The sequence below is a fragment of the Crocodylus siamensis genome, chromosome 11, assembly GCF_052110815.1.
Source record: "Crocodylus siamensis isolate JL-2025a chromosome 11, ASM5211081v1, whole genome shotgun sequence".
Classification (NCBI taxonomy): Eukaryota; Metazoa; Chordata; order Crocodylia; family Crocodylidae; genus Crocodylus; species Crocodylus siamensis.
The window spans coordinates 6,981,832-7,003,085 of NC_143405.1; the positions used below are offsets into that span (position 1 = coordinate 6,981,832).

A 21,254-nucleotide genomic window follows, 5' to 3' on the forward strand; every position below is an offset into this window, starting at 1 on the left:
CTAATTACATGCGGTTTAGGCCTTAGTTCATTACTTTAATTTTTATTCATATTTTATACATAAGGAATTTTAAATCCACAAAGTAAAGCAGGTCATCAAAATCCTATCATTGTCCAGATCATGGTAACTGGTAGTCAATTTGGTGGCCAACTGGAGAGAATATTTCAAGGAAGATTGTTTGATGGCTGTATAATACAGGCCGTATCTCTTCGGGGAGAAAAATGTGTTGAAATGCATCTGAAAAGAATGATCATTTCTACCTGAATAGAAACAAGATGTGAAGACTTCTTATAGACCTACTTTTACCTTCTGTAATTTCAAAAGTGTTGTATCTGCAAGAGTAATTATCTCCTGAGGAGAAAAATGGAGAGAAGCATCAGTTATAACTACTCTGTTGTATTAATAAAACTATGGTAACAACTCTGATTATTTCCTGTATATTCTATTGACCAAGGATAGGGAACATCTGGCCCACGGGCTGGATCCTGTCAGCTGGGAACTCCCTGTCCCAGCTGCCCCTGCCCGCACAGTTTGTGCCAGTCTCCATAGAGACCGGAGCCTCAGCCACAGGGGCAGAGTAGTGCAGGGGACTGCCCCAGAGCTGCTGGGATTTTGCAGCAGTTTGCTCTGGAGCCAGGGCAGAGGTGCAATCGTGGCTCTGCCCCAGCTGTAAACAGGCTGTGGCTGCTACAAAGAGTCAGGGCAGAGCAACAATCCCCTGCATGCGTGCCCCTCCCCAGAGCGTGCAGACTACAGACAGTGGTTCTGTCAGTACATCTGCCCTGGCTCCAGACCAAGCTGCCCCTGCCACAAGATCCCAGCAGCTCCAGGGCAGCCCCCTGTGCTGCTCTGCTCCACACGCTGCCATTGTGGCTAACGCTCAGCAGGGGTGGCTGGGAAATGGAGTTCCCAGCCAACCGGTGGCCCAGAGGTTCCCCATCCCTGATATATACTTACAAGAGCCTGGATTGTCCATCCCTATAAAATTACTGTGGGCACTAGAACCATAAGTTCTATAAGCAAACATGACAACTAACTTTGTAGTCCTTACTCTTGTAATTAATTTGCTATTTCTAAAAGAGGAGCAGCAAAGAAAAAAAATTAAAAAATAATAAAGAATGGCATTAGCAATAAGAATTATGAACAGGAACTTAACAACAGTTGACATGTTGCATATAAGCATAGTGAGCAATATCTGCAGTGTGTAAATGGAGAGAAAGGGGAGAAGACATTCATGGTAAAGGAGAGAGGCTACTTGAGTTCTATAATACCATGATTCACTTTTTCCTGCGGCACCTTATACCCGCAATATTACTAAAAACAGGAAGAGCAATAATTACTGGTAAAACTAAAGAGAAGTGGCTATGTATAAATGCAGTGACTAGCCTGTCCAGCAAACAGTCCAGGAAAAGAAGAAAGAGAATTACATCTACAAACAGGGCCAGGGACTATGTTGGTTTTCACTATTCTATCTAAAAAAAAATTTGAAAGTGTGGATGTGTAGTAAGAAACCTTTAGGGAGGAAACAACACTATTAACATTTTAACTGAAGCCTATATGTAGCTCTTGTTGAAACAAGCGGTAATTTTTTTGCAATACAGTTACTATTTGAATGTATTGAAAGAATGCTTCAGGAAACCAAGCTCCCACAACAGTGCATTTTAAAGAATTAGATAATAGATTGACAATCCCCACCCCTTCTGCTCTGTAGTGTAATTATACCTTATATTTTAGTCTACTTTTATATTAAATATTTAATAAATATATGCAGATTAATGCTGGGTGAAACTCATCTAAAGTCAAACCTCACCTGACGTGAGAGCAATTAAAACATGAAGTTTGTTGGAAAAGCCATGCTTTCCACTTGCTAATTTTTTTGGTACGAGTACAAATATTCAGACAGACTCCATCCTTCCAAAACAATCCTTCACGCTGACAGTCTGTACTTAGCCCTCGACCCTGATAAAATCTTGCACTTCATCTTCCTCTGGGTGAAATGAATGACTAGGTAGTCCGGAGCCAGAAAATAGGACCATTTATACAAAGGGCAGATTGAGGACGTACCCTTGTTACAACAAAATATGTGTTGTATTGTAATACATACCATACTGGATGTATACTTCATTTTCATTTCAGTCAGCATTTCTTCCATGTTCTGGGAGATCATCTCCGGCACTATGTGATCTGTGATGAAAAGGAACAAGGCAATTCAATCCAGAGAGAAGGAGAAAGGAGGTTTTATATAAGATCAGACTTCTGTATCCCAGCACTTAAAAACTGTCCAACTCTACTGTGTGTACAACTGTGGTGAATGGCCTGGACAAAAGCTATTCCTACAGCCCAGATATGGCATTACTATACTTTTGCAATATTACTTAACCTGAATTTGAAAACCTATTTCAGGTTTCCTACACCAGAGGATTGCTTATTACCCAATATTTTCCCTGGAACCAGCAAACTATAATTTTCCAGTCACTGCTCCTGAGCTCATCTGCAGTGCAGAGGTTTTCTCTGTTGCCTTAATCATTTTATGCACTATTGAACAAAAATGACTAGCCAGAGAAGAGTAAAATCATCAAGGCCTTACCATACTGAACCATCTCATTTATCAGCAGGCATATATTTTCCACCACTTCTGGATCATCATAGTGAAAGTGGTAGGAGTCTTTGATCAGGCTTATTCCACTACCCTTTGAATCTGTTATTACAAATCTGAAAGCAGATAACTCTGAAAAAGAGAGACAAGTGCTACTAGCATCTTTGAACTTCGCTATTTGTTTTCCTAACAAATTCATTTTTCCTTCCTGTCTGAGCAGGAAGCACAGATGACCTTAACAACAACATGGCTAACATGCCAATAACATTCTCCTTGCTGGTGAACATCTGAAAGTCTTAGCCCAATGGTACCTGTTCTGTCTGAAAACTGAAAAGCTATTTTGAAGCACCATTAGATGGTGAATAAAAGACTGAACAAGCAACTGACATTGTACAGGAAGACAGAACTGCTCTTTGTGTGTCGCATGTTCTTTGATGATTTATTATTCACCTTTAGCACTTAATCTTTTTTATATACTAGATACAAACCCATTGTGAATAACAGAGGGAAGGAAATAGTTTAAGCACCTCAAAAACGTATAATACTGTCCCTCATCCCCTTACTGATCCATCCACCAGTTCCTTCAAACACTCATGGCTGCTTGTAGACATGAAAGAAGTGCTTTATCAGAAGAAGCAGCACATTAGTTTGACCTGATTCTGCAGCATCTGTAAAGATTAAGCGCTTCAGTGAGGCTTTTCAGTGCTTTCATCTAAAGCTGATTCAATCATCTATTAGATAGAAATGCCAAAAGAGCCCCGCTAAAGCACTTGATCTATACAGATGCTGCAGAGCTGGGTCAAACTATTGCACTGCCCCTTCTGGGCATGTGCTGGGTTTGGCACAGGAGTGCACCAAGTTTAAAGTAAAGCACATTTTTTTCACATCTGCAAGCAGCCTTTCTGTCTGACTGCTTTCCTCACAGAGTTGGAAAGAAAAGGCTGCTCCAGGAGGGCAGATGCAACTCCCAACCATAACAGGAACCCTCAGTCTATTAAGTGATGTCTGTTGCTGATGCCACCTGCTGTGGTTAAAAAAGGCTTCCTTGAGTCTTACCAGACATCCTTAGAAGACTTGCTAATGCCAGACAGGCATTCTTCACCAGCACAGGGCGTTCCAGGTTCATCCTGAGAGCATCCAGCAGAAGCGCAGTTGTCAGTTCATATTCATTTTCAGTTAAGCAACCTGAAGAGGAGAAAAATATCCATGACTGCTTTCTGCTTTGGCCTCATGCTTCTAAAAGGATTCCTTTACTATACCCCAACAACAAAAATAAACTCTAGCAAGACTATTGTACTTTAATATAAACTAACAGAAAGTCCAAGCATCAGGAATGGTCCAAGGACTTAGACTCTGCTCTGAAGCATCTACTCTGTGAGAATCTAGGTTGCTTCTCATCTCAGCCTTTCACTCCATGAACCAGCAGGAGTGCAGAACTGGAAATGCTTCACATACTCTATTTGTAGGTGCTTGGGGAGAAGAGGAGTGTGTGCATTGCTTAGGCATTGTTTTAACTTGGGCTAGAAGGATGATGGGGAGACTTTAATAGTGCAAGAGATGGAAAATGGGTAGAGCTCCTGTATAAGCATGAACAGACAACGGTAGGAGAAAAACGCAGCAAGGCTGATTTAATCCGGGCAGCATCTCCAGGGGAGCATGAGTGCAGGGTTCGTACTCCGACAATGGCCCTCTGAAGATATATACATAGTGACAGTAACAAGATATTTTTCTTTATAACTTGGAACTTCCTTCCCAAGGTGTGGTTAGCACATATTAACAATAACTTTTTTCCCTGCAATCCATTCCACAGCACTGATGCTGTATTTGCAGGGGTTTACATAGATGGTGCTATAGCAAAAATAGGATTTTTCCACCATTAGAAAAACAAACAGAGGTAAAATTTTGTTGTATATAGGTTCTTCTATCATACTCAAAACCACAGTATCCAACAGTTAATTTAATTAAACTGCCGAAGTAATATTAAAAATGCATTAACTTCGTTAGAGAAAAGCTAGCGCATGTAAAGTTAGGAGTTATAATTTTAACTGTGTAGCTATATGTAGAGCCAGCTAAGGTACAGCAGGTTGTATAGTATTAAGATAACTTGGAGAACTGAGTCATCCCTAACATTCATTATAATGAACTGTAAAGTATCTGCAGTGTGTACTTCTGCCAAACTAACCCCTTCTGCAAAAATGGCAAAGCTCACCATGAAGTGACAGTACCCAGAGGGCAGAGCAAGCTGACTCAAGCACCTCCCCATTCTGATGGTGCACTTGGAGGACTGCAGAGATTATTTGGACAGCATTTTTCAGCAATGTTCGCTGTACATTAGTCTCTGAAATTACAAGAAAATATGGTTACATCAAATACAGTCGGTTTAATATTACATAGTGCAAACAGACTACATCACAAACAAACAATTCCTCAGTGTTTAAAAGGTACCGAGAAAGGAGCTTTACTGCATTCAACACCACTGTTTAAATAAGCCCTGTAATATATGGTTTATTTTAAGATATTCCAGATTCCTACCATTACCTTTTTTTTTTTTCCACATTAAAAAAATAATCTTGCATTATTTCAGCTGCTTCCATCTCCTAGGGCTTTGCAATTATATCATGACATACAAACTAGTATATACTGCACTGGCTCCATCTAACCTTCCAGGATAGAACATAGCATACAGGAATCATACCAGTAGATCACACAGAAAAATACATAGTTGAACCTGCAGGAAAATTTTCAATAGGCAGGAATTGGTCAATACTGCCAAATGGTCAAAGCCTCATATTTTCCTTTCACTGAAAAGGTTTCACCTCAAACATCACCATAGTGCCCTATAATGCCATGCTATGGCACTAATTCAGTACCAGCACCATGAAAATTCTGCTGATTGGTGTTCACCAGCTATGTCTTTCTGCTGCAGCTACCATTTTTTTCTGAGTTTTTAGACTGTGAGATATGACAAACCCATAAAACAGAACAGCCATGTCACCATCCAGGTCAAACTCCCCCTCTCTGAACACTCACCAAGCTGTTGGGTTTGCATCCGGCACAATGGGTTCACATGTTTTTATGCCCCTCTTAGCCTCATGGCTCTGGCAGTCTCTCCTTCTTTGGTCTCCCAGGAACAATAAGCACAGACAATTATCCTTTCACAGAAATGGGGCCTCATGATCCAGCTGCTGTAGTCCCACAAAGCCAGGGCTAATCTAGTAAGGCATCTAAAATCCCAATAATTTAAGCAAATCTTTTCCCTGAGTACCACCATGAGGGCACTTGGATTCAAGTTTCTCCCTCTAGGGCCTCATGACTTGAAACAGAAAGGGTGTATCTGCACTGCAGACGAGAGTACAGCATAGAGATGCCTGAACTAGATTTAAATGAACTGACCTGTGCACCAGATGAAGTCTAGCCATGATGGCACAGAGCTCCAGACACCTTCTTGGATGAACTGTGGCTTAATTATCAGACTTCTCGGGCCAACTGGTTTTGTAAGTCAGGCCACCTCCTCAGTCGAGGGGACTTATGTTTGAAGAGAAGATAGAGGTTGCTGACCCTCTAGCTCTCCCATGTGTAAGAATTCCTTCTAAGCCTTACAGTGTAATATGGAGACTGCAGAAAAAATGTACTATCAAAATGCTCACAAAACAAAATGGAAACTGCAGTTTGATACGAAAATAGGCATGCACACTCATTCACAAGCATGGTTAAAGGCTTGTATGACAATCCCTTCTGGAAACAGAGTCAGGATACAATGTAGGAGCATTAGAAAGCTACTTACTTAAAATATCATCATCACCCTAACCAAAGTCACCATAAGATTTGCATATTGCACCCTTACTGCAGCCAAAAGTACTGAGAAGTTTGTATTGTTCTCCAGACTATGTTATTCCACAGCTCACTTGGCAATGAAGTCTAAAATGCTATTCCAGCAAAGAGCTCTACAACACATGTTCTCCAAAACCCGATTGTCCCCAAAAAAGAAATGATTCACCCATAACTACAAGAATACTGTAATGTTCTACTTGCCATTTGACGCCAAGCTCCAGAGAACTCCTGAGCAAGAGGCACAGATTTTTTCATTATGAAGAAAATTGCTTGTAATAGTCAGGACATCCGAGATGACTCCAGCTTTCCTCAGTTTTTCTGCAGCGATTTCTAATAAGCAGAGAAAATGCTTAATTTCTCTCTGTGGCTCTTGCTACTGGCACCATTACCCAACAAAATTAAGACTAACAAAATACACTTAAAGGAGTAATAAGATACAATCAAAGGCAGAATGAAACAAAGCGAAATAAAAAGAACTGGATTATTAATAACAACCACACACAGAGCTTGTAAAAATAGTCTTTTCATAAACTATTTGCATGAACTTATCCCTTGCCATTACAGTTTTGAGCTTTACAAGGAAATAAAAGTTATTGAGAGCACAGTAATTGCTACCATTCAAATAGCTGTCGCTATAGCAATCCCATTAACACTAAGTTGTTTTTCAAAATGACCTCCCAAGTCAAAAGTGCCTCAGGTCCCACTTTTATGTTTTTATAAATTGAAATTAAATACTTAACACTTTAGGACAGTTTCAAATCTCTTTACTAACAAAACACTTCCTTAACTCTTTACACGAAGTACCTAGGTAGTATCCTGAGTTGATCAGGTACCATAAAGATGTAAAAATAATAATATTAATATTTTAATTACTCCACAATGCAAAAAGGACGTGGAGAAGCTTGAGAGAATCCAGAGAAGAGCCACGCGCATGAGCAGAGGTCAGGATAACAGACCTTATGATGAGTGGCTGAGCGCTCTGGGACTCTTCAGCCTGGAAAAGTGCAGGCTCAGGGGTGATCTGGTGGCAACCTATAAGTTTATCAGGGGTGTTCACCAGGATCTGGGGGAACATTTGTTCACTAGAGCGCCCCAAGGAATGACAAGGTTGAACGGTCACAAACTCCTCCAAGACCATTTCAGGCTGGACAAAAGGAACAACTTCTTTACTGTCCGAGCCCCCAAGGTCTGGAATAGCCTGCCACTGGAGGTGGTTCAAGCACCTACTTTGAACGCCTTCAAGAGAAATTTGTATGTTTATCTTACTGGGATCCTATGACCCCTGATGACTTCCTGCCCCTGGGGCAGGGGGCTGGACTCAATGATCTTCCAAGGTCCCTTCCAGCCCTAATGTCTTTGAAATCTATGAAATACTTGGCCTTGGAAAAAACTAATACAAATGGCTACAATGTATTGAGAAACTCAGACATGGAGAAATTAAGTAGCTTGTCTGGTCAGCACCAAGAGACTAAAGCAGAGCCAGAAAGGCAAACAAGATTCTATGCCACAATCTTCCCAAGTGTTACTATCTGCATGAGTTAACAAGAGTTACTAGTTACCCAATCAAGGCTGAAAAAAATCTCCCCCTTAGTACATCCAGCCCCCAACAGTATCAAGACATATGCTCATGCTCCATGACACATTACAAATAAAACTGGCAAATTAATGCCCCTGAAATGGAAACATAACTTCATGCAGCAATATTTCTAAACCAAATAATAGTGGTATCCACTATCTATCTAATCCAAGAGCGATAAATGTGGAAAATGAGACCATGCCTATCTAAAAGGACAAGGTGACCCACCACTGATCGAAATCATCATCAGTAATGTGCAGACCAAGGAGAGCAGCTCTTCATTTTCTGAATATGCTCTCATTGTCTTTAACAGAGAGTTGATTACATCCTCATCAACTACCACCTCCACATCCAGGTTCTGTTCTAGTGCTGTCAAAAATAAAACAACAATCAACACGAGCAGGCTGCAGATGTTTTTACTGAAATCTAATATTCCTGTCCTCCCCACAGTTTTGACATGAAGCAAACAACGTTTCTCAAATTAACAGAGTCTCGTATTGTAATTCTCTTTCCTACAATCAAATGTCATTCATGTCTCAGTTTTAGTCTTCTCAATTTCCCAAAATAAACGCAGGAAATAATATCATGAAATGAAGAAAGGAACCTAAATAAAGTGAAAAAGAGGGACAATTCCTGACGACGTCATTTTTGCCCAGAAGACTTGATTTCTTTCGGATCTTCAAAATATGCATTACTCCTCCAGGAAAAAAAACTTTATTAGATAGTAACCTACATTCACAGCCTACAAACTGTGAAGCTAAGGCATAGACAAGAACGACATGGCAAACATATAAAAACTGCCAGGAGCTCACATATTCAATTTCCCATTTTGTAGCACACTGCATTTGTATGCCCTGAACATTTAACCTTGCCACAGAATCATGTCACTTGTTTATAAACCCTAGTAACTCTGCAAAAGGAAATACAAAGAATATCAGGGATGTTTTATAAGGCGGTATTACTTAATATCTATAAGATCAGAGACACTGTGGGTGCATCCAGACAAGTGTGGATGTTTGTTCCCCTGGGAACAAGTGGTGGTGGTGCACCTTGCACTGTTGCTAGATGTCCCCTGGGAATGCCCGTGCCACCCGGCACGCTTTGGCACGGGCAGGTTACCCCAGGTGGGGTAGGTGAGGCTGAGGCCAGCACTGGGCTGGCCCCAGCAGCCTTACCTGGGGCCTCCTGGGGCTACAGCAGTGGCCATTCTGTCATGTGAAGCCTGGCCAACAGCCGCAGCACAACTCTGGGTGGCCTGGCTCCACCTCTAAGCGGCACGCGCTGCCTGTGCATGAGCTGCTCCACTTTTTTTATTCAGGAGTCAAAAAAACCCACGAAAAAAAGAGTGGAGCAGCGCACATGAGGGCAGTGCTCCCTTGCAGTGCAGAGAACATCTAAATGCGTGTTATGTGGCACTGCTGATGTGTTTGCGGCACCATGTACCACACACGGCTCCACTTGTCTGGAAGCGGCCAAAACGAACAAGAGAAATTCATTTATTCCAATTCCATCAATATGAAACTCCACAAAATTAGAGTCCTCATGGATGAGACTCACCTATCTAAATTACCTTCTGATCACTCAACTGTGGTCCTCCTTCCTTCTAATTTTTTTACCATTATAAGCTCTCAAAATCAGTTTGGCATTCAGGGTACATGACACAGGAAACCTTTCAGGGTGCCCAATTTCTAGGGCAAATTCCTGCCAGGCTACCTCCTCCAGAATAATCTAGACAGCTGCAGGAAAAACTTTGCTAAGATCACTGCAGGAAAGCTTTGGGAAGTCAGGAGCTGTGGCACTAGTTTAGTTCCAACCAGGTCTGGTGCCTGCACAGCTTTGAGGTGTCTTGAAAAGCTTGGGACACAAAGGGCGCTTACCTACACCTGGTCTACATTCACACAGCCATTTAAAGCCACATGAACGTAAACAAGGAACAAAGTATACAGGCGTTCACCAGTTCCAGGAGCAGCACAGGGAAAGCCCGTTAAGTTGATCTACATGTAACTTTTGTACGTACCCAAAAGCCCCAGTGCCAGCCCTGATCCAAGCTTGAGAATGTAAAATCCTCTTACTGTTGGCTAAATTCCCAACATAACTATAAATATACCTCTTAGAAATTATCAACTTTATTATTTCAATCTTGTTCACTACATGTGATGTTGCAAGATGCCCAACATTTCATATGAAATCCCACTACTGTACCTTGGCCAACAACATCAAGCAATAATCTGCAGCCATCTAATTGTAGTTCAAGAGAATCTATGTGAGTCCTCATTGCAGAAGTGACAGGTCTTGTAAGTCTGAGCAGATATCCTAAGGCTGTGGGGAAAGGAATCATTACAGTAAATATTCATTAACACTATCAGCTCTGCTGAACTCTATAGTTCTTAACAGCAATACTACATGGAATTCCTAGTTTCAGGACAGGTTTAATCTACTAGGCATGACATGGTACAGCAGAGATGAGTGAAAAATGTTCTAAAACTGAAATCAAAGGTATGGGGATCAAAATAAAAATCAACAGACATTGAGGCCTATCATCTCTACAACAGTACCTCTGTACTGAAAAGGAACCGCTCTAAAGCGTCCATTTGTCCAAACTACAGATAGGCATCAGGTTCCTAGTAAGCTGCAAGCCCATACTGGCTGGCCATATTGCGAGTGATGTGTGCTGAATGCTGATATGGGAGGGCTCATAAACAATTTCTTAGAATGTGTGGGGGAGACTACTTGAGTAGTTCTCCAAGATCCAGCGAGTCTTTGAGCAGAGTCAACTAATCAAAAGGAGTAATTCATCCACAAAACTTGATGATAAAAGGAACTCACACAACCTCTTGGGACCTATTCTAAGCATGCTCACAGATATAAGGATCTGCTTAAACCACGGTACAAAAGTTTCAGCCTAGCAAATATCCACAATTGGAAATGTGAGACTACTATTGCTGATAGAAGATTCTGCTGAGAAGCCAAGCACACATATTTACACTATTACTGATAACATAACAAGTCAGAAAACACCCTTTTCAGTTCAGCTATTTAACATGAATTCAGAACTGTCAGGAAATAACAATCTTCTTTCCCCGTAATGCTTTCAGCCTAGTCTCAACACGTCAAATCACTACATTACAAGACTAACCAGACTATAAGCATTTTTAACACTGAAAGTCAATGTCAGTGCTAAACATGAGATTCAGCTGAAATCAGAGTACCATATAGTGAAATTTGTCGAACTCCAAGTGCTCCTGAAGGACTTAGAGTTGTTCAATGGCACAACTCAAATATGTCATAATGTTGGGAACGGCTACATAACCTTCCCCACAGCTTTCCCAAAATACAGGCATACCTTGTTTTATTGCGCTTCGCTTTATTGCGCTTTTACAGATTGAAGGTTTGTGGCAACCCTGGGTCAAGCAAGTCTATTGGCACCATTTTTCCATCGGTGCCATTTGGCTCAGATGATGGTTAGCATTTTTTAGCAATAAAGTATTTTTTAATTAAGGTATGTACATTGTTTTTTAGACATAATGCTATTGCACACTTAATAGACTACAGTATAGTGTAAACATAACTTTTATATGCACTGGGAAACCAAAAAATTTGTGTGACTTGCTTTATTACGATCTTCGCTTTATTGCAGTGGTCTGGAACCAAACCCGCAATACCTCCGAGGTATGCCTGTACTAGGATTTCACTCTGCAACACCCCTTACAGTTCTAGTCCCGTGAGTCATCAGATCTCTGAAATACATGCATCTCGTCTAGTCCACCAGCACTGCTGTCAACTCACCCAGTTACTGACCTAAACCACCCACCTGAAACACCACATAGGTCTACAAAAGTACTTTAGTCCTATTCTACAATGCCTCTGCTATTTCAATCCAACCTTTTCCCAAAGGACAATTACTAATTGGAACAATTTGTGGGTCATTTCAGCATGCACACACATGGAAAGCAGGATGACATCAATTCTACAGCTCTTCATTTGTAGCCAAGGGCAGAATTTACTTTTTTCTGTATTCCGAAAGCACTACCAATGACTGAGAACACAATAAAATAAAGCACTGACGTACTGAACCTTACCGCTTTCATTTTCTAGTAAGCAGGTGATGTGCTTTATTGCTTTTGCTTGAGCCTCCTCTATGTCGCAGTAAGTCTGCATAAATTCTGCATGAAACAAGACATTTCTGCTAATTTACAGAAAGTATTCATAATTTTGCTGTATCACAATTCTCCTCCAGCCCTATGAATTCACATCAAAGAAATTCAGCTTGAGATTCAGTTGAAAAAAAAAGAAGGTGCAAGACATTTTTTAAGTTGCTAAATGTTACTCCATCTCACTTGCAATTGTATAGGGTATGGACATACACAGCAAAAATTTACAAGATTTCTCTTCTTGCCTTATGCAAATGTTATTACCTGTTTTTAGGAAATCATAGCAATGTCTAAAATTGCAATAGATTTCAGAGGCTTTACACACTCTTCTAACCTTACACAGAGAAACTTTTCAGAATTGGAGCTAATTCCATCTCTACCCTTGACAGACATCATGAACCAAATCCTCTGGTTTTAGACTTAAAAGCTCTGGGGGAGAAACATTTTACAAGTCTCCAACTGTTACAGAACTGCCAAAAATTAGAAAACAGCTGTATTTTCTTACTCAACCTGGCACCCCTCTAAAAGTTGCAGGTATTCAGCATTTTTTTCCAGAGTGAAATGTATGTTAGGTCAACCTTAATTTAGAAGCAGTCACAAACTATTGCCACCCAGAAAATTCTCTGTAAGTTATTAAATGTAAGTTTTAAAAAGCATTCCAATGTAAAATGGTATTTAAAATGTAATAAAGAGATTTAAATGCAATTATTTAAAAAGAAGTAGGAGTTTTTCTTCATACAATAAAGCATTTCGACTGAGTATCTTTAACAGAGTTAATGTAATCAGAGTTAAGGCTCTCAAGAACTTCCCTCAAGAAAATCTCCAAAACTCTAGCACACATTATTTTACGTCCGTTTTAGACTTTGCGTTAGCTAAGAGCTAGAAACCTTAGAAAATTACAAAACACGTAGCACAGGTTGTGGTTGAACATGTTGTGAAATCTCTTTTCATGTATAATGGCTATACTGAATGTATTATTCATTTCTGTATAATACATTCTCAATGGAAATAAGCACCCAAGAAACAAATGCCATTATCTCAATGGCAACTTATTTTCTTTCTTACTCAGAGCACTTTCAATTCCTCCTTCAATGAGCACATCTACTGTTTCTGGAGGCAAATGTTTTTCCTGCTTCAATAAAGGTGAACCAGCAAGTGTCAGACATTCCACAATATACGGATTATCGATCAGATCCCTAGGGCAACAGGAGAGGCAGAAAAAAAGTCAGGAAAGTTAACACTGTTAAGTTACACAAAAAAGAGGATTCTACAGGTGTTAGTGCACATGGTTATACGAGTGGAAATGTCATTTAGTGGTTAAGATAGGGTTATGATAGTCTGGATTCCTAAATTTTGCTCTTACCTTTCACTAATTTCTTGACCTTGAGCAAGTCAGTTAAATTTTAGCCTTCAATTTGAACATCCTAAAAATATACTACTGAGTTATTTTGTGGGGGGGTATGTTGAGGCTTAAGTAGCTTGTCAAGATCTTTGAGAGTCTTCTACAAAAATAAAACTGTGCTTCATGTTGACATTTTCCACAGTAAACCCTACTCCCCTAAAAGCTACCTATTGCTTGGTATCATATTTCTATAACATAATTGTCCAACAAAAAAATCCTGTTTACTCTGGCCAGAGAGCCTGCAGTTAGTGTCCACTAGAACATCCATTTCACAGATGGGGACACTCAGACAATGACAAGTCACGTCTTCCTTACAGCAAGATATCACAGCAAGTCAGCTATGGAGGCCAAGTGAGAACACAGGAGCTGAGGTTCAGGCCCCTTGCTCTGACTGCTAGGGAAGGAACAGTCCCACTTAGAGAAAAAAGAAGAAGAAAAACCAAAACAGAATGGAGCCAAGTATAAATGACCAGAACTCACTTTGCTGTGGGTCTCATACTGGGCTGAATCTGCAGCATCATAAGTAAAACAGGGCACAAAGGCAAAGAACTTTTATCCTTGTTCTGCATTAACGTCAGAACCTTCCCAAGACTGCTGGTGTCCTGTCTAATCTCCTTCAGTAATGACATGATTTCTTCTGCCTGCAAAGAACAGAACACTGGTAGATCTTGCATATATTCACTGTACAGATCTCTTTAAGAAGTGGGGCAGGGAAAGGGATCCAGCACCCAAAATCCATAATGAAATGTTCAACATACTTTCGGTATTACATACTTTCAGAAAGAAGCAAGTCATCATGTCAAGTAGAATGGAACCTAGAGACCAGATATCAGACTTCTCACTGAAGGAGAAATGGAGTGCTTCTGGGGCCATCCAAGATTTACTGTCAGGATCTGCTGAAATAAGTGCCATATTGGTAATGCTGTTGATACTGATTAAACATAGCTTTGTTTGCCTGTGTGTAATCTGTAGACAGCAGTTTCATATCTAAGAACAATTTAGAAAGATTCAGCAGGGAATCAGATTTTACTGATAATATGCCATAGAAAATTCTGAAAAGAACAGTATTAGCACTCATGACATATGTTCTCCAGGATCTGACTATCTGTTAAACTAACTTGACAATACATTTGTAAGACAATCTGTAACAGAGCTAGCTAGTGACTCACAAAATGGTTAACATCTTTTTTCCACTTCAGCTGTGACGGTGGTTTGAGAGACATGGGCATTTTTCCCTGACACCCGTGAAATTCATTTTGTATGCATCACAAAACTGCCATCAGATAGTTAGATTTTTTAATCACATTTTAAGTCAATGATCTGAATCTAAGTACTTTAATATCATTGCCAATCTTTATAAGCAATCTACTTCACCGTTGGTTTGATCTTTTGTGAAGATTTTACTTATTGCCAAGAAAAAAAAAAGACATAACGGGTGGGGAAATCAATCTGTAACTGATTTTTAAAGGGTAATTAAAAACTGCTAACCACAGCTGAATCTTGTTAAAAAGAAAACCTAGTAAAATATTAAAAATGTAACAGCTACCTTCTTCTACTCTTATCTTCCATTTCACTTCATCAGTCATAAGTGTTTCTACACTGAAATCACAAAGCATGAAGGACGCTTCACCAGTTAAAAGGATGTTAGAAGGTTTGAGGTTTCTGCAACACAGAACTGTTTTTATCAACCTGCTTAATCAAAGTGTAATGATGCTTAGCTACAAGCTCCTTTTTCACATAAAAAGATGTGTTTTGTTTCTAAACTGCACATTATAATGTAACAATACATTTAAATTTCCCTTATTTTACTATGAAATCCTTCCAATAATTCATATAGAAAGCTCCAACTTCATCTGAACCTGTTAAAACTAAAATTATTCCTACTATAAATCAGATGTCAAAATTAATTTATCTGCATCTCCACACCATGCCATCTTTGGCTGCTTAAGTGAGTAGCTGTGCTGAAATGATAGCTCAGCTGCAAAGAGGCAAGGTCCAAACAGTCAGAGAGGCTGGAATCACTACTCACCTGTGAAAAATATTTTGTTTGTGTATATAAAACAAAGCATCCACCATCTGTCCCAGGAACTTCAAGATCACCTATCAGCAGGAATATGCAAAGAATAACTACTGGTACATAGGAAAATGAGACCCATCTTAATACATCAGGGCTTCTTTGTATGATATAGGTTGCAGTTAGGCAGGAAATATTACTCTCCCTTTCTACAGTATCCTTCATATAATAACTGTAACAAACTTATAAGCAACTAACACACACCTGCCCTATGATTCAGGCAAGTATTATTATCCTAATTTTTCACAGAGGTAAACTAAGACAAGAAAAGGCTGAATAACTCAAGAGCACAAAAGCATATAAAAGTACTAAGTATATTACTGTCATTACATAATGACTCAGTGGCAGGTCTGGAAACAGACTTCAGTAATCTTAACCTCTGGTCTTCAGCTTAAAGTAATAGAAGTTGTGCTCAGAAGTCTCTGGTGAGTGGCAAAGGACAGAGGCTAGCAAAAGAAAGTCAAGGCACTGATAGATTCGTTTGTCTCCATCAGATACTTCCTCTAATTTTTTACCATATGTTCCATTTTCTTTAACTTCTGCCTGTTTGCTCTGATGAGAGATGAAAGGTCTCCGTGGTCCGAGTATTGCATCACCAGACAAAGAAACAAAGATGAAATCTGCAACAGGGATTGAGCACAGTTTATCTTATCTAGTCACTTGCAGGGTGTGGACATAGCCAATAAGAAATAAGTGTCAGCAAATGGATCTGGTGCTCACCCATTCAGGTACATTGTCTCCCACAGATGAGTCATTATTTATTTTGGCTATTTAAGCAAAGAGAATCGGCTCACACAAGAACTACCTAAATGTCTATATTTGAAACGAGAGGAGACAACTGCACTGAAACATAAATCCCACTGAAATCAACAGGATTTTTGCTTGAGTTAACAATGTAGAGTCAGGTCCAGTAAGAAATAGTTCTTGGCTACTGTTTTCCTATGGGCTTTTTTTTAAAGACTTCTATATGGCCGTGCATATAAGGGAACAGAAACAGTTTAAAAACAAATATCTGCTGTGCAGGATAAGACATAAGGAGCAACGAGTGCATTCGGAAGCACGAACTCTGAGATCAAGCCCAACCATCCCATACCTTGCTGCCCCACTGCTGGATTCTGAAGCATACCTAAATAGCTTTGCAGCTTGTTTAACTTAACTTCAGAGAAGCAGGCTCTACTATAGGTCCAACAGTCTTATATAACCCACTGCCTATTGTCTCATATTAATAAGGGAAAACTTGCAAAACTTAGTTGCAAACAAGAACTAATATGCCTCTGGTTACAGAAACAACTGCATGCTTCACTCTAACAAACACCATTTCTTTCTCACCTTACTATCCCATGAGATAAATAATTCTTTGTAAGCACAGATGTTTGAATGCTGAAGTTTCAGCAGGTCCGTTGCCTGTGGGAAAATTGCAAAGAGAGATGACTGTCACTGAGTAACAGCTTGTATGCTTCTTTCAACTGGATGAAAAGTGTGCTTTGAATTTTGGAAGGTATAAAGAGCAGATTCCTGACTTCTGTTCATCTTATCTCTCTGACAATAGCAGCCACAACCAAATCTTTTCTCCTTTTAAGTTCTACCTCATATTTCTTACCAAAGAAATTATCGAATGAAATACTTACAGGATGCTCTGATCTGAATATAACTTTGCAAAAATGGCATTGGAGGGTTCCGTGTATCCTATCCCAATTAAGAAGTTTACAAGTAAATGTACTGATTCATATTTTTGAGCCCTGCAAATTCATCCTTGAATCTGAAAGTCAAATTAGGTTGTTCAGGTACACCCATCATCTCCAGAAACCTTGATAAAAGTGTGTGCCAGAGATGTAAGTAACCTGCAAATGAGGTGCCTAAATCTCTAAATTTGGCCTCCAGGTAAAACCTCAAGGTAAAGGTCCAGAAACTTGAAACTCTGTGATTCTGTTGGTGAGGTGTGAGCAGGAACACAATTCAGCTCACTCTCCCATAACAGTGTTAGGAGCTCTGCAGAACTAACAGGAGTAAAAAAGTAGGAAAAACATACAACCACATGATAAGGCAAGAAAATGCCATTTCTGCAGTTACTTTCTGATGACAACCACACACAATGAAAACATTCCCACACATTTGGAGTGGCAGGTGCTAAGCAGAGCGAACCCTGTCTCTCACATTAGACTAGTCAGTGGGGAATGTCTTTTCTGTTGCAACACTAAATGTGATACGTAATTCTTCTAATGTAATTATTCTGTATTGATTAATGCTTAAGTATGCATGCACAATGCAGGCACCGTAAGAAAGAATGACCTGTCGAGTCACACGCATCAGGCTGTTTCTAGATCCACAGGCATATGAAAAACCCCACAACATTAAAATAACTTATACCAACTAGACGTGGAGTCTTCAGTAACAAACAGAAGTATAAATAGATGGATCTCAGTCCTTCAGACCCAAGACCAAACTGATGGGCTTTGTATGATGTCTTGGAGCACAGCAAGGGGTGATGCATAAGGCTGCACAGAGTATTTCTGACCTCTTGGCAGGAGCATTCGCTGTCCTGAACTCCCTTTACCTGCAGGCAGAACTAGACATGACATAATAAAAGGTCTGGAAAGGAAATCTGAAATGACACTTCCTGCTTAGGAACCATGACAATGGAGATTCAGGGCCATCACTGTGCCTACAAGGCTTTATCTAAATGCTAGCTGTAGAAAATTCACCAGCAAATGCAGGCCCAAGATCTGCCCCAAGTCCTATATTCTCACCAAGAGGCTCTGGGATTCTTGGAGTTCACAGACTCTGAATAGTCAGGCAGTACCATTATGCTTACCAGTAATTAAGTCTCTTCGGAACTTGTGTAAGGCTTTCTCTTGAACTTGCGCTAAGGTAGTCCTGCTAAGAGTATTACATGCAGTTCACATTTTCCCCCCCTCTCCAGAATGAACAGTTTGAAGCAGTGAAGCCAGACGCACGAAGTGCAGGCACGTGCTTCGGGTGTCAATAAGGCCATTAACATAATATAATGGCCCTAGTGTAGGTGCAGCTTTATCATTATAAAGATGCCATGAATTGCTGCAGTTTGTCTTCCTATTCACACACAAGCTCTGTGATCTGTTATTTGATACTGAAATGACTGTGTTGATGTCAATGAATGTACTGGAATAAAGAGCGATTTGGAAGGAGGTAGCACCAACCCCTAAGCAGTACAGCGAAATGGGTACAAACCACTAAGCACAGATCTGACCTATGTGTGCTACTCCGAGGCTGCAAGCAAGGGTGTGTGCCAGAGTTTTGCTAGGGGCATCGCTGAGCCATCGTTCTTGCTCTGCCTTTGGAAGTAGATCAGCCTCTAGTTTTGCAAAAGACAAAACTGAAGCACAAAAGCAAAGGGATTTTACCCAAGGTCATTGAGAAAGCCAGGAAGAGCATGCTGGCCAAGAAACTCTTAATTCTCCTTGCACATGCCACTTGCTGGGACGTACCTTTTATACATCCTGTATGGAAGCAGAAGCCCTTGTACATTGCTGCCCTTTAGGGGGTGACATGGAATCCTTTTTCCACCCTCCTTTTGCATACGTACACTCCCAAAACACATCCTACAACCCCTGTTTTTAGGGGATGTTTTCAGCTAGGCTGGATAGGCTTCTGGCTGTGGTCATCTGACCCCAGCACCGTTTCCTGCCTGGGCAGGGGGTCGGACTTGATGATCTGTTGAGGTCCCTTCTGACCCTAGCATCTATGAATCTATGAAAATGCAGGCTCTGAACTAATAGCCTACTACTGAGAACAGCTGACTACTTGAACCTACAGGTTCAAATACTGCTCTTGTTAATCAGAGAGTAGTGGTTGAACTCAGCCACCACAGTTTTTGAGGTCAGAGAACCTACCGCAGGAACAGGCAAAGTTCAGCCCATGGGCCGGACTGGGCTCACGCTGGACTCCATTTCCCAGCAGCCCCTGCCTGCATTGCTGCAGCCAGTTTCCTAGAGACCCCAAGAGCAGACAGCACAAGCCAGGGTTTCCATGGAGACCAGCCCCAGCCTGCTGGCAGGACCCACAGATGGGCAGGGAGCTGCTCCAGGGCTGGGATCTTGACAATGTGGTCCAGAGCTGGGGCAGAGTTGAGATCTACTGCCCGCATGCTGAGGTATTCAGGTAGTGACTCTGCCCCAGCTGTGGACCACACTGTCACCGCTGCAAGTCCCACCCAGCTGCGCACCCTGCCAGTATGGCTAGGGCCGGCCTCCATGGAAACCCTGGTCCTGCACTGTCACTGGCTACAGCAACGGAGACAGGGGCTGCTGGGAAATGGAGTATGGCCACTGTCCAGATCTGCCATTTTACCCACCCCTGGACTACCAGGTAGTCATTGCATAAATCACAATAGGTCAGTCTACATCAGTGGTCACCAACCACCAAGCATCTCAATCCACTGGTAGATCTCAGAGCCTTTTGCGGTAGATCCCAGAGCCTCTTGGAGTCGATCTGGGGCTGGGGTGAGGGGCTAAGTGCCCGCACGCATGCACGTGCATGCCCCAGCCCAGCATGTCAGTCCATGGGGGAGAGAAGGGGCTACATTGAGGCCCCCTGAGGTGAGGGACAGTGCCACAGAGGCAGAAGCAAGGGTGGGGTTAAGTGGGGCCTGGCTGATTGGGACTTACCTGCTGTGGAGGTGCACCCCCAAATAATTTTTTCTTCCTCTGCTTTGATCTGCTTCTCCTCCTTCCCTCTCCACAGACTTACCTGCTGGGCAGGGGGAGGGAAGGGGGAGGTGGCGGCAGCCCACGGTAGATCTTGGGTTTACTTTAAAAGCCGAAGGCGATCTCCTACTTAAAAGGGTTGGAGACCGCTGCCCTGCATGCTGCTGGTAGAGGGTTTGCCTGTTTAAAATAAGACTCTGCTCTTTCCAAATGAAGCTGGCAAAGGCAGGCTGCACCCCTACCTCCTCCAGGGCCCGGTTGGCTTGGTGTTCGTCCACGCACTCCACCTGCAGCAAACACAGGGGCAGGGCTGGGAGCCGCGCACCACGCCATTCCCATCGCTCTAGACATGGGAGCAGCTTTCAGGTGAGGAACGACTCGTGCTCGCAGCCCAGCCGGGACCCATCCCAGCAAAAGCGCATGGGAGCGGCCTCCCCACCTCCCCGGGTACAAGCCCCCAGACAGACACACTGGGGGGGGCTCGGATGGACTGGAGGCCTGCTGCATGGACATGACCTCCCCGAACACGCTCGGGCCCTCTCACCTGTTTGAGGACAAACGCGCGGGCGCCTCCTCCTCGCCTCACGAGCAGCGCCCCCGGCCGCAGCCGCGACACCACCTGCAGGGGCCGAGCCGGACCGTTACCGCCGCCCCGGGCACCGCCCCCGGGGACATCCCCCCTCCCCGGGAAACGCCGGCCCTCGCCTCGTAGCGCTCCATGGCGGCCCCTCAGCGCCGGCTCCCCGCGCGGCCCGGCCGTTGGGGCGGCGACACGGACCCGCCTCCTGCCGGGCCGGGCCGGGCCGCGCCGCAGCGCCGCCCGCCGAGGAGCCCGTGCGCGCGGGCGCGGAGGCTGGGCCCGGCCCGGCCCGGCCCAGCGAGGGGCTCGCGTCAATCCAGAGGTGCCTCGAGCCTGCCCGGGGGGGTCTCCGCCACCCCACA

At 42.3% G+C, this 21,254-nt stretch overlaps 1 protein-coding gene across 5 annotated transcripts; it reads right to left on the reverse strand.

The window, feature by feature from the left end:
* Positions 1 to 26: 26 nt before the first annotated feature.
* Positions 27 to 21,163, reverse strand: STKLD1 (serine/threonine kinase like domain containing 1). 5 transcript variants are annotated; one of them, XM_090021440.1, is made up of 19 exons: positions 21,018 to 21,161; positions 20,857 to 20,931; positions 20,555 to 20,599; positions 16,960 to 17,034; positions 16,146 to 16,250; positions 15,586 to 15,656; positions 15,103 to 15,155; positions 14,331 to 14,449; positions 14,037 to 14,197; positions 13,220 to 13,350; positions 12,083 to 12,166; positions 10,206 to 10,322; positions 8,232 to 8,372; positions 6,629 to 6,757; positions 4,806 to 4,934; positions 3,653 to 3,781; positions 2,588 to 2,728; positions 2,105 to 2,184; positions 27 to 351 (listed from the first exon to the last, which is right to left on the reverse strand). In XM_090021440.1, exons 1-19 carry the CDS (start codon positions 21,030 to 21,032, stop codon positions 289 to 291), a joined length of 1,863 nt encoding a protein of 620 aa, XP_089877566.1. In that variant the 5' UTR covers positions 21,033 to 21,161; the 3' UTR covers positions 27 to 288. The 5 variants fall into 5 exon arrangements, with proteins under 5 accessions (XP_089877566.1, XP_089877565.1, XP_089877564.1 ...); XM_090021439.1 differs by having other exon boundaries at positions 14,331 to 14,452; XM_090021438.1 differs by having other exon boundaries at positions 15,103 to 15,218.
* Between the last annotated feature and the right edge of the window lie 91 nt (positions 21,164 to 21,254).

Bases quoted from the DNA above. Each gene is read 5' to 3' on its own strand.
- STKLD1 (XM_090021437.1), bottom strand. The intron at 4,935-6,628 runs GCAAGTAGAACA...TTGTAATTTCAG, and splicing joins CTGGAGCTTGGCGTCAAATG to AGACTAATGTACAGCGAACA. The intron at 2,185-2,587 runs GTAAGGCCTTGA...TTTTCATCACAG, and splicing joins AAATGAGATGGTTCAGTATG to ATCACATAGTGCCGGAGATG.